Raw genomic sequence first — 12,292 nt, forward strand, 5'->3', positions numbered from 1 at the left:
TCGAAAAATTCAGCTAGAACCAAGATGAATCCACCAATTAGTGAGCAACAAAAGCAAGATAAACACTTCATTGCAGGCAGTAACCTCAGGAAGAACCAGACTCATCTGTAGACAGTCATCTGTTGATAAAGTTGGAAAGAGGGAGTGGCAGAAAGAGAGAAGATACAACTATTTGTATAATGTTATATTATGGCAATAGATTCACATAACACCAAAGTTGTTGATAAAATTGACCTGCCCATTCTCTCACTGGCCTTAAGATTCACAGCTCTGAACTCGCCTTACAAAGATGCTACATTTGAACAAGTCATAACTAACTTCAACTAGTAAGGCAGAGGGCTAAGCCACAAATTAGGGCTAATTCATGTAGCAGGTACGGAATTATGAAAAACTCTTCAGTCATTTCAGCCGCCACACCGCTGCCAGCCGTTCAACTAAACGAAGGCGGAGGGGAGTGAAATATGATATATGGTACTAGTAGAATATGTCTGACTTTAAATATTATTTATCATTACTACATATCATATACAATGATAATTAAAATGATTTTGACAGCATTACTCCCTATAGGCACAGTGACAACAAAGAATGACGCATCTGAACCAATAAATGGATAATTTCACTTTCAAAACGAATGCGTTGACAAGTCAAACATTTCACTTTTCTTATCATCCTCTTTAGCTGTTTTCATCTTGGTCAGTAACAAGCTGCTTTTTTCCCTGTTGTAACCTTTGGTCTACCACAAGCTCCTTATTTTCTTTCAAAATAAAACTAGGTTTGTATCCAAACGGGAAGTAAAGTTCCCTTTGTCTTAGACAGTACTAACATACAAAATATAACATTTAACTTGATTAAAAATGTGATTCATTGCAATCTACTACTGAATTTTAGTGTTTAATTTAAAAAAAAAGAAAGTTTGACAGCACTAAAGTACTTGTTACACATTGTGGTTTTATTGTCATAATGAGTTCCCAACGTAGCTTTTATTCACATGAACGTTAGCGTGCCAGACGAACATACTCGGGTCATCATAACAATAACGTTCTAAGTCCCGTTTGTTCTTACCAAGTCTCACGAGACTTACACTGAGTATGGCAACATTCGAGGGTCACAACAGTAGTACAACTGTCTACACACATCAGGACATGACCCCTGGTCATGAAGATATATATGAACATGAGATGTCTTTGTGGTGCAAAATAAATGTGAGATGGATTTTCATCTCATAAGTGAAAAAATATATTTTAAGAGCTTGTTTTGGCAGGTTTCACTACCTGACTTGTTTAGATATGTGAGGATGAGCATTTGAATGCCCCCTCCAGTCTTACTTTGATACTGACATTTGCTACCTTTTCTGACCCCAAGCAATGATGAAGGTAATATTAAATCTTTTCAAGACAAGTCAGAAAGAGGAACTTAGTACTTCAGGTGTCGGTGGGTAGAAGCTGTGCTAACCCCTATAATTTCCCCTGCTGTGGCACAGACTCTCCCCTCAGAGAGTTCTTGTAGGTCTATGCAGGTAGCACTCCCTCTGGGCTCTCTCTCTCTCTCTCGGGGAGGATGAACTTGCAGCCTCATTGGTTTGTAAGGCGCATCATTTATCTCTGTTGTGGTGTGACATGATTTGCAGCAGACTTAACAGTCCGGCTATGCAATCTGCCTCCAGGACTGCTGAGTGCCAAAGGTTTGGAGAATGTGTGTGTGTGTGATTTCCTCTGAACAAGGACATCTTGCCACTCCCATTTCCCCCAACTCCCACGTTCTGGTTCCAGGTTTCTCAGAGCCAGCCCTTCCTCAAGATTGATAGACTGGCTGTGTGTGCCATTAGAAAGGAAGCAGTGATTACAAACTCGAGATGTGGAGGTAGCTGCATGATAAAATGGTAAGGCTCATTGAAGAATGTTTAGTGACTGGATACAGTTGGGGACCTGAAGATGTCAGATGATACAGTTCTTTAGCACACTACATTAAGAGTGTATGTGAATGTATACTAATGCCTTTTAGCAACAGTAGCTGCATGTGACATTCATTGCACAGAATTGCATATGTATTTAATCAAATCAAATAATTGTGAGAACCACCATAGTTCAGAAATCGGTTCAATTTTACTGTTGAAATTTAAATCAGTTTAGAACTGAAAGAGCAGACCAATAAGCTCCGGCTCTGCTAGTGGCTGCGTTACAGTTTACAGGTAGACACACGTTTTAACCAGCATTATGGGCCTACATTCACAAAAACGTTAATATTTAGATTAAACAACTAATTCTAATGCAGACTAGTGATGGGTGATGGAGTTAAATTGTTTAGTCAGATACTCTTACACATCCTTCTTTGGGACAGCAGACACAATGTACAATTTAATTATTTTGCACTGGCTATTGTGTGCTAGCATGAACATGCCATAATGCCACAACTACAATGTTTACATGCTTATGTTTAGGTTTACCAGGTATTATGTTCACCACAGTCATAATTCAAGTTAAGCTTGTAAGCATGTTAAACAGTAGTAGCAATGGCCTATGTGTGTGTAGCATGTTCATTAAACAGAGTGTAAAACCGAATTTCCCCTCGCGGGATTAATAAAATATAAATTATTATTACTGTTTGTCATTTTTACAGTATAGTTCAGAAGGTCATGATCAGGATCAGACAAAAATAGTTTTATTGCGATCAGGTTTCACATGCAAGCATTGGTATTTGAGGTACAGTCTAGGTTATAGTTAATGTAATAGGATAAATGAAAATAAATACTGTGAATGTGAAGCATCATGAATATGAATTAGAAATGTGAAATATATCTGTTTTTTGTGTGCTAACAATCCATTAGGGCAGCCAACCTGTCTGAACTGCCAAGGAAACAACAGGGGTACTTTTATTCTTGGCACAAAAATAAGAGACCTGTAGCCATGTTTGTAGTCCATTGAATTATCTCCTCAAATGTCCTGATACCAGACAGATGGTTTATCAGAAGCAAATGTCTTTGTTACAAAGCAAATGTACTATCCATTTAAATGTCCAAATGAATGAATAGCCTAATTACCAGGTGTAAAGTTTGGTTTAAGCTTTGTTCATTTTTTACGTGATGTAGTAACAAAAGATATTCTGATGAAGGAAAAACAGTGCCTGGAGATCACAGAAAACATTATCTGTGTTTTCCTTTTAGCACTCATGACTACACATTTTACGACTACTTCTTATGCTGCTGCTGCTTAAACAACTACTTCTACTACTGCTGGGTTTCACGTTTATAGCCCACATCCTAACATTGTAAATAAGGCTGTTAGAAGCTGATGCACCCTCAGTTTATAAGCCCTGATGATGGTCACTATCTTAGCTTCTTCACTAGAGGTTAATAAATGGGTCAATTTACCCTGACAAGTAAAAACAAACTAAAGATCAGAAAAAACACTGTTTTCCTGTCACTGCACTGAACACTAGTGGTTGTCAGAGTTTATTGTAAGCCCTGAACTGGCCCTTTAAGCTTCGCTGATTACTGTTTTCTTCTTATAGTAAAGGTAACTTTGACAGAGTAGGAAGCTGCTGGATTGCTTTTTCATGATGCATTTGAAAATGAAGTAGCCTACAGGGAAATGAGTCACAATCAAATGCAGTGTGGGGGCTAACACTCTTTGGGGGGGATGTTGTGAGAAATGATTGAGAAGATGACAACAGCAGTACAGATATGGCCAAAAAAAGAGAAGAGAACAAATGTGCCTTGTTGGAGCAGCAGGGCTGATGTATAGAGCTAAATTCTGCACCTCGATTTAAAAGCTGTAAAATAAAGCAATAAGCGGCATCCACAGTGTGGGGAGGAATCACTTTTTTCGGTATGATTATGAGAGCTCTGAAACCTCACAGAAGGCTTTAAAATCTGGCTGCTATTATTAAAATACATTGCAAAAGACAAGAGTAGCAAGTGGATTTTATTTTTAAAACAATAATTGCTCTAAAAAAAGATCAGCACAGCATTGTTACCACAAAGACTGGAATTGTCTTGATTATTTTTAGAAAAAAAAAAGGGAGCCTGGTACTCTTTGAAATAATCTCTTAACACCTTCATTGCAAAGCTTTATGTATGCTGATGACACCACATCTCATGCTTTTCTCACTGTTTTGCTCTCACACTGTAGACCAGACCTTTTTTTTTTTTCCTGTGGAAAATTGAGACACTTGACGCTGTTAGCACATGCACAATTTCCTGCTAGCGAGAGGAATCCACAAGCTGTCATCCGTGTGTTTCCCCCCTGCTATACTCTGACATATTTCTGAGATGCTAGATTTGACAGATTTCTCCTGCCCACCTGCTGATGAACGACAGGCCTGTGGGAAACTCTCACCTTCCTGAAGTCCGGTCAATTTATGGGGCCTCTAAATTGACAGAGTCTTTGTTTCAGAGATGGCACGAAGACAAATGTGCAAGGGCAGGCCTCTGGGAACGCTGCGTCATGGACATCATTCTGTCCCAGATGATCAGCCATCATGTTGTTTCCTATCTGTCAATTTATCTGAGCTGCCGGGCTGCAGTAATGTATTGGTGCAACAAAGTCTAAATTGTACTTTGTTTAGTTGTGCGTTCTGCAGTGTGAGACTCTCTTCCCCTCCAGAGAGTTTAGTTGATCCCGGCTTACATCAGGACAGAAGCTCTGCTTAGAAGTGATTACTGTGTATCTGGGCTGAAAGAGAGCAGAGAGGAGGTCATCTCCAGAGATAGTCCCATGTAGCAAGTCTGATAGAGTCCTGAATAAGAGGACTCAGAGATAGGGAAGACTGTGTGTGTGTGTGTGTGTGTGTGTGTGTGTGTGTGTGTGTGTGTGTGTGTGTGTGTGTGTGTGTATGCGTGCGTGTGTGCTTAGGATTGGAGTGCTTATGTTTGACACAGTAAAGGGACCAGGCTGAACCAATCTGTGTCTTATCTTAAAAGATCGTGAACAGCTGATTGGCTAAGCACTGCTTATCAGATTGATGCCTGCAGTGTTTTATAAGACACTTGAAAAAGTTACATTTATGCAACAAAGCGTATTTATTTGTATGAAAATAGATTTGATCTGTTCTTTCTCAGAAGCAAATGCTCCAAATCATAGACAGTGCATATATTACCATTACTTTTTTTAAGTGAAAATAAAAACTTAACATAGCATTATTTGGAGGCAAGCACTTGCTGCAGAAAAATACAGGAGTGCAGATGCCTCATTTATTAAAACAGTGTTTGACCATCAGCAGCTAAGATGGTCAGTTTGTGTGCTTAAAGAGAAGTTTGAGGATTATTATGCAGGCTGATGTCCGTTAGCAGTTAACACATTTTGACACATTAAGGATAATTTGTTTTTACAGTAATTATTTTTTTAGGAAACATAGAAGAGAAAATAATTTGTTATCTGCACCAGAAATGTATTTTAAGCGTTGCAAAGATGGCTTTAAAAAATAATTTAGACGACAAAATAGGGAAATTATTTTAAGCATTAGCAGAAAATATAACCCAACGGTTAAATGAATACTAATGAGTACTTCTCAAACATGATTACAATCCTTGGCTTATTCCCAGGCACCAACACACAACAGTGACAGACTGGTGAAATGTTTGGCTAGAGCTTACACTTTTAAAGTTTTCAGCAAAAACTATATTGTGCAGGCAATATTTGGATATGAAAAAAATGGTGAGCACTAATTATTTGGTTCATGAACCGAACCAGGAAATATATTCCAGGCCGAACATGCTGGTTGTTTTGGAAAGAAAACATGTTTTCTACTATTCTGAGGCGAATAAACTAGGAGGCAAATATGCTCAGTAGTGACTTGTGAGTTGTCATGGATTATAATAATGCTAAATCCTGCCTCAGTCCAACAAAATCAAAGTATATGAGTGTAAAAAACAAATAATTGCATAAATATTGTGATTGATTGCATTTATAATTTACAGGTCTCCATTGTTGGTTATTGTGTCCACCAATGTTCAGTTTAAATGAATGGGATTCAACATTTAAAAATGTAAAATAATGATGTGTTGCCTAGCACCCATAGTGTGTTTCAGCTTTCAAAATTGTATTAGGGAAACCGTTAAAATATAATTTAACATTTTTTTTCAGTCGTAACTGTAATGAGAATGGATAGTTTCAATCCAAAGGAATAGTGCACCATATTTCAAAGAAATAGAAGGCTAGGAGAACAGCTAACGTTTGCATGAACCTGCTTCTTAGCTAACATAACTGTCAGATTGTGTTTAAACAAACCCAAAGAAAATGCCTAAAATCATGAGTAATGAATAAAGCAGGAATTTGTAAGCTTTTTCTATAATTCACAACATAAATTGTTAGCCTAGCCTTCCTAGTAAGCAAGCTAACACACGTACCCTGCAGTTGTTTACATTAAGCATTAAACAAGATTACATTACATTTTGCTAGCAGAAGCAAATACATTATCACGTATCATCATCATATTTCACCTCAAAATTTGGCCCATTATACATTTGGAATTGCTCTATCCATTGTCTTTTCATGTTCTTTATAGAATGGGTTGAAACAGTAATCATTTATTAATTTCTATAGGCCTATATGTCTTGTGAGCTGGAACACAGCAGTACAAATGTAAGTAAGCATTTTCAATAAGGTGACTGGGGCTTCAAAACTCCCCTTTAATAACCAGTGGTTGACTTCACTGAAACTACTTCCATGTTTTATAGTGTATGATTATAACATAATGTGAGCTTCCTATCTCTGGACTGATGTCAGAAGAGGCATCCATGTGAATATACAGTATATGGTTTCTGTTTTTAGCTATCCATGTTAATTCATTTGAATGATTCTGTAATGTAAGAATGTTTATCATCGAAAAGCAGCAATTAAAATATCTTATAGGTTTTATTTATTATCAGTTAAAATTGTAGCTAATGTGCTCTGTGAGGACTGTGTGACTGGGGTTTGATCAGACTTGACTGAGTGGCTTCTCCTTGGCACCCTATCAGAGGTTACCACATAATCCCATTTTGATATCATTTTTACATGTGGGTCAGTTGTGGTGCTTACAATTTTGTAATTTTCCTTCAGTGCCCGCCTATTCTTAATAGTAATTAGGACTCAGACAAAACTCAAAGATTGAAACAGAAGTTGAAGAGACTAAATACTTTGAACTTTACTTTAAAAGCTCTTCAAGGTCTTTATCATAGTGAGTGTTGCTTATTCAACAGTGTGAACAAACATTGAGAATGGGTTGCAAAGCTTCCCCTTTCTTTTTGTCAATAATCACATTGACTTTTGTATCCTGATGTCTGACACAATTACCATCAGCAGTAGTTGGGGACTGCTGTGACCTTTAGTTAGCTTTTGGTGCAATCAGTTTCCATCAGGGCAAGTACCCATTTAGAAACTCACACAGACGGACACACTAACACCAAGGCGCCCACACAGTTTAAGATTAATAGACATTAGGAAAAGGGAAGATGTCTACAATCTACATGGGCGGCAGTAGCTCAGTCTGTAGGGACTTGGGTTGGGAACCGGAGGGTCGCCGGTGCAGACCAAATATGGAAGTTTGTCTGGTAGCTGGAGAGGTGCCAGATCACTTCCTGAGCACTGCTGAGGTGCTTCCCCACCACCAGCTGTGGGCAGCTCTGTCACCCTGACATCTCTCCATTAGTACATGTCCATAGCATCCTGTTTGTGCATGTGTGTATATTTCAGCCTATGTGTGTGTTGCATGGTGAACAGAGTGTAAAAACAGAAATTTCCCTTTGCGGGGATCAATAAAGTAAAACTTAATCTTAATCTTAATTGTCTCTTCAAATGTTAAAACTTGTTGTTAAACTTCACAGTAGTACCATTAGTGTCCATAAATGTCTTAGGTAGACGTAAAAATAAAAATGTATTTCTGTCTTATGTAAGTTAAGAAAAGCCAAGTCACACAATCAGCTTATTTTTGGAAGCCATAAACCCAACACGTTGTTTTTAAAACTTCACCTACTAAGATGCTGACATACTTTTCACTTATATCTTACCTTGATGCTCGTTCTTTGAAGTTTAAGAACTAAAGCACCTCATGTGTTTTTTTTTAGAGGGACTTTTAATAGGAGTCTGAAGACAATAACTGTTTTTGAATTTTGAGCAAAAGCAGCCGCAGCGCCTCACACATCTCACTCTGTCTCCATCATCTCCCTCACACAGATGATTAGGTGTGCGCAGAGCAGAACTGATATGGAGCTGGAGTGATTGAATCACAAAGTGACCCAAATAAAAGAATTGATTGGCCACGTAATCATGATGTGTGTGAAATGAGCGCCCTAAAGTCTCTGACACTGATATATTAGAATTCCTCTCAAGTTTTCCTGTGATTCACTGATTCATTGTTCTGACAGCTGCTTTATGGGGGCTGACATTCACACTGAGCAGGGCATTAAAGTGGAGTGATCTGATTGGCTCACATGAACGAGTGCCGAGGAGGACTGACATTTATCACCTTAAAGCGATCACAGTAGAGTTAGATGTCAAGTTATAAGAATGGACATGGAATTTGAATCATCTTTACTGTGTTACCTAATTGCTTACTGGACTGGTTTTATGAAATTAACTTTTGTAGCCTATAAAATGTTGAACACAGCAGGGGGAAAAACTCAACCTAAGCAACTTTTATGGCCCAGGTTATAATTCCAAATATTGCACACAAAAAAACAAGCTTTATTCACACTTACAGGGCTAACATGCTCATATTGATGATGCTGAAATACTGATTTTGCAGGTACAGTGACAACATATGTACCAATCTATAGAAAAGATGCTCGCATGATAACATTTGTTTACGGCTTTAAACACAGTGTACAGCTGAGGCATACAAGAAAACAGGGAGTCAAGATTCCTGTACTGATAGTTTAGTCTACATCATAGCATTAGCATACAATGCCAGGTCTCAGTGGTGCAATATTAACAGTAACTGAGCTGTACTGCATAACCTACACTAATGTTATGTAGGAGATAATTGTGTCGTGGAAAATGATCATAGAAGGATGTCTATGCTTTGTGAAACCAGACAAAGGGATGCATCACCTCTGGCCTTTAAAGAGGACATATTATACCCCTTTTCCACCTTTTCCAAAAACAGTCCCCTGTGGTCTAAATGAAACATCTGTGCTGTGCTTTGGTCAAAATATAAGCACCAGAGGAGGTTTGTGACCCTGTATAAACCAGCTCTCTCAGAATGCTCTGTTTTGGTGTGTGTGTCTCTTTAAATTCAATGAGCCCCCGCTGAGTTTTCCCGCTAGACATCACTCCTTTGCTAGTGAGAATAAAAATGGGGGACCTGTGCTAAAGTCTGCTCTAGGCTGGGGCTGGAGTCCACAAGAGGAGATACCAGGGGAGGAGAGGGTGTTTTTTTTTGTTTTGTTTTTTTTACCAGAATCCCACTGTGACATCACAAGGAGAGCAAATTTGAAACGCAGCATTTTTGTCTGTGTTGTAAGACTTATGCAGACCACAAACAAAGGACTGGATGGGTTTATTTCACATTGTGTGGGTCGGTAGACACTCAGGTTACACAAATATATGTTCACAAATACTGTAAACTTTTACAGATTTTTCATAAAATGTCCCTTTTAACATAAAACACTGTTCAAATATATTAATTGATTCTAACTGTTACAAAGCATGTGTGCATAAAACAACATTTTGGACAAACATTTTTTTCTTTGAGATACTGTACTTCCAGCTGAAAAGCCATGTGAAAATATCTTACTATTCTTTGGATTCACTAAGGCAGGCGTACACTGTACAGAAAGTTGGGGTAGATATGATGCATGACCAAAACTCACAATTTATGTGGATATTTATGTGGAATTCATGTTGCCCCATAACTGAGTAACTTTGCTGTGTCATTGGTTGTTATAAAACAGGTTCAGATCACTATGCTCCATGTTAGTTTCCTAGCTATTCAGCACTTTAGAACAGCAACCTGTACATGCACTTGGCTTCTGCCCCTGTCTAATTTTGACAGTCTCACCGCATAAACAAAAATTGAACGAGACGCACGCATGAAATTTCCCCTTGTTTTAACCTTTTCATCCTGAAACAGCTCACGATGTAATTCATGCAAATATTATACAGTTCTAATGAGACTATTTTTGGAATCAATTAAGATATTTTGCATAAGTAAGATCATTTAATACACCTTAAACTCTCATTAGAGTAGCCGAGTAACTGTGCATGATGTGAGCGTGTGACATCTGCAGCCTCTCTGCAGCCAGACTGTACTCATCTTTGATCCAGCTTCATTATGCAGAGGGAGGCTGACCTATCATGAAAGCTGAGACGTGCTGTGTTCAAGCCTCCCAAATTGTAAACACTGAGATGTACATCGACAGCTGGTAGAAGAAGAAATTATTAATTAGGCCCGCTTCTTTGGGGAGAAATAGTAGTACATCTTTTCCTGCTTTACAAACACTTTGCTTGCCGTTATTAGACCAAATTATGCTTCTGTGTTGCTCCTCCTTAATGACAGTTTTCCTCGGAAGCTTTGTTTTTTTTTTTTTAAATCAGCGCTTCCCATGTCCCCTTCTCACTAATCCTTTCCTCTCATTAACCTTTCGCCTCCCTTTATGTTTTTCGTTTCAATTTTTTACATTCAAGCCCTACTATTTGTAATGTAAAGGTCTGTCATGTGTGATTATGCACATGTGTGTGGTAAGGACCATTTAGAGCTTTACTCATAATATCATTTGTTTAATTATCATGTTTAAACAATTTTAAAGATTTCTTTACTTTTTAATGGGAATCTGTTTCAAAGTGAAAAACTCGTTCTCTTTATGGCTTCATTTTACTGTTTCTACATTTGGTTGTCTCTAATACACCACTGGAGCTCTCCAGGTTTTAAACAGTGGTACAGATGCCTTAGGGCTGACACATTTCCAGGAGTTTCTTAAGAAAATGTTACATTATTCAGTTGAGTTTCCATTTCTTGGGCACAAACTTTTATATTGAGACTAGAATTGGGAATATTCTAAGATAAACAATAGATGATGAGAAGTTACCCTCATCCTTTTTTTTAAGATTTATTTTTGGGCTTTTTGTGCCTTTAATGGTGAGATATGACAGTGGATAGAGAGAGTGGGGAATGACATGCAGGAAAAGGAGCCACAGGCAGGACCCTAACCCGGGCCGCCCGCTTGGAAGACTATAGCCTCCATACATGGCGCACGCACTGACCAGCGCCCCACCCTCTTCTGTGGGGAAATGGAACCAACATAAAACTTTGCAGTATTACTATCTCATCCAATATCATCCAATATTCCTCCAAACATGACTTAAGTGTAGAATGAAAATAATTCACATGCTTCTCTGCAAAATTGCATGCGCTATAGAAGGAATATTATTGTTGTGACCCTGTCCTTGCTTTTCATATTAAAGCTATAAATTATCTCGTGGCTTTTACTCCAGGGATTTTTTTTCTTCTAGTAAGGCCTCATGTGAATATTACCTATGTACAGTTTGTGACCTGTACACAGAGCACCGTGCACCGAGGTGGAGTATATCTGTGGTCACCTTCAAACTGCAGGCCTCATTTGTCTCAAGCTCAGCATTGGTGTATGTCTCACTCTCCAGCCCTTCTCTTGTTCTTTTTTGCATCCGTACCTCTTCCTATTATGCCCTCCTTCCTCCTGTCTCATTTTAGGATTGTTGTCATATTCCCAATGCCCTCTCCTTCCTTTCCTGGCCGTCTTTCTCCCTCTCCTTTCTCTCTCTCTCTGTATTTCTCGGTGTGTCTGCCATCTCGTGCGCTGCCGCAGGGCTCTCTGGCTGATGTAATTTATGCTATCTCCTTTTGCTGGTGTGTGAGAGGAGAGCGTCCTGAAGCCAACGCTCTTCATGCAGAGTGCTCCTGTGGGAGGCTGTGAGCTGAACTGCCCTCGTCCTCTCTTTCACCACCATTCCTCAATGTACATTGCAATGAAAGTGCATATGGGAAGGACACTGAAACTTCATAACAGCACAGGATAGTTAAAATGACCATATAGTAGCAGGCAGGTGAAGATTGACAATGCTGTGTAGTGGGTATGAAGAGAAATGTTTTAGTTATGGTCTAATGAGTCAGATCCATTCTGAGATCATAAGCAGATTGGACTTTTAAGTCACAGTAAACATCCTCCCAACACTGTTTTTTTTAAACCAGGAAAATATTTGATGTTGACAAAATATGTTTGTGTTTGGTTGCAGGACTGCAATCCATTTCTATGACAACAGAGAAGGCTTTGGCTGAGGAGATGAGGAGCGCAATGGAGGGTGACGCCAGGAGAACCAATCAGGTGGGAGCCCAGTGG

General features: G+C 38.8%; 1 protein-coding gene across 1 annotated transcript in view; it reads left to right on the top strand.

Moving 5' to 3' along the window:
• si:dkey-178k16.1 (band 4.1-like protein 1) overlaps positions 1 to 12,292 on the top strand; it is a 40,337-nt gene that overhangs the window by 5,285 nt on the left and 22,760 nt on the right. The window contains exon 2 of the mRNA XM_061057186.1: positions 12,189 to 12,277. Within this exon, the coding sequence (XP_060913169.1) occupies positions 12,206 to 12,277 (72 nt within the window). The 5' untranslated portion in view covers positions 12,189 to 12,205. The remainder of the gene's footprint in view (positions 1 to 12,188; positions 12,278 to 12,292) is intronic.

The sequence above is a fragment of the Labrus mixtus genome, chromosome 15 (assembly GCF_963584025.1).
Source record: "Labrus mixtus chromosome 15, fLabMix1.1, whole genome shotgun sequence".
Taxonomy (NCBI): Eukaryota; Metazoa; Chordata; class Actinopteri; order Labriformes; family Labridae; genus Labrus; species Labrus mixtus.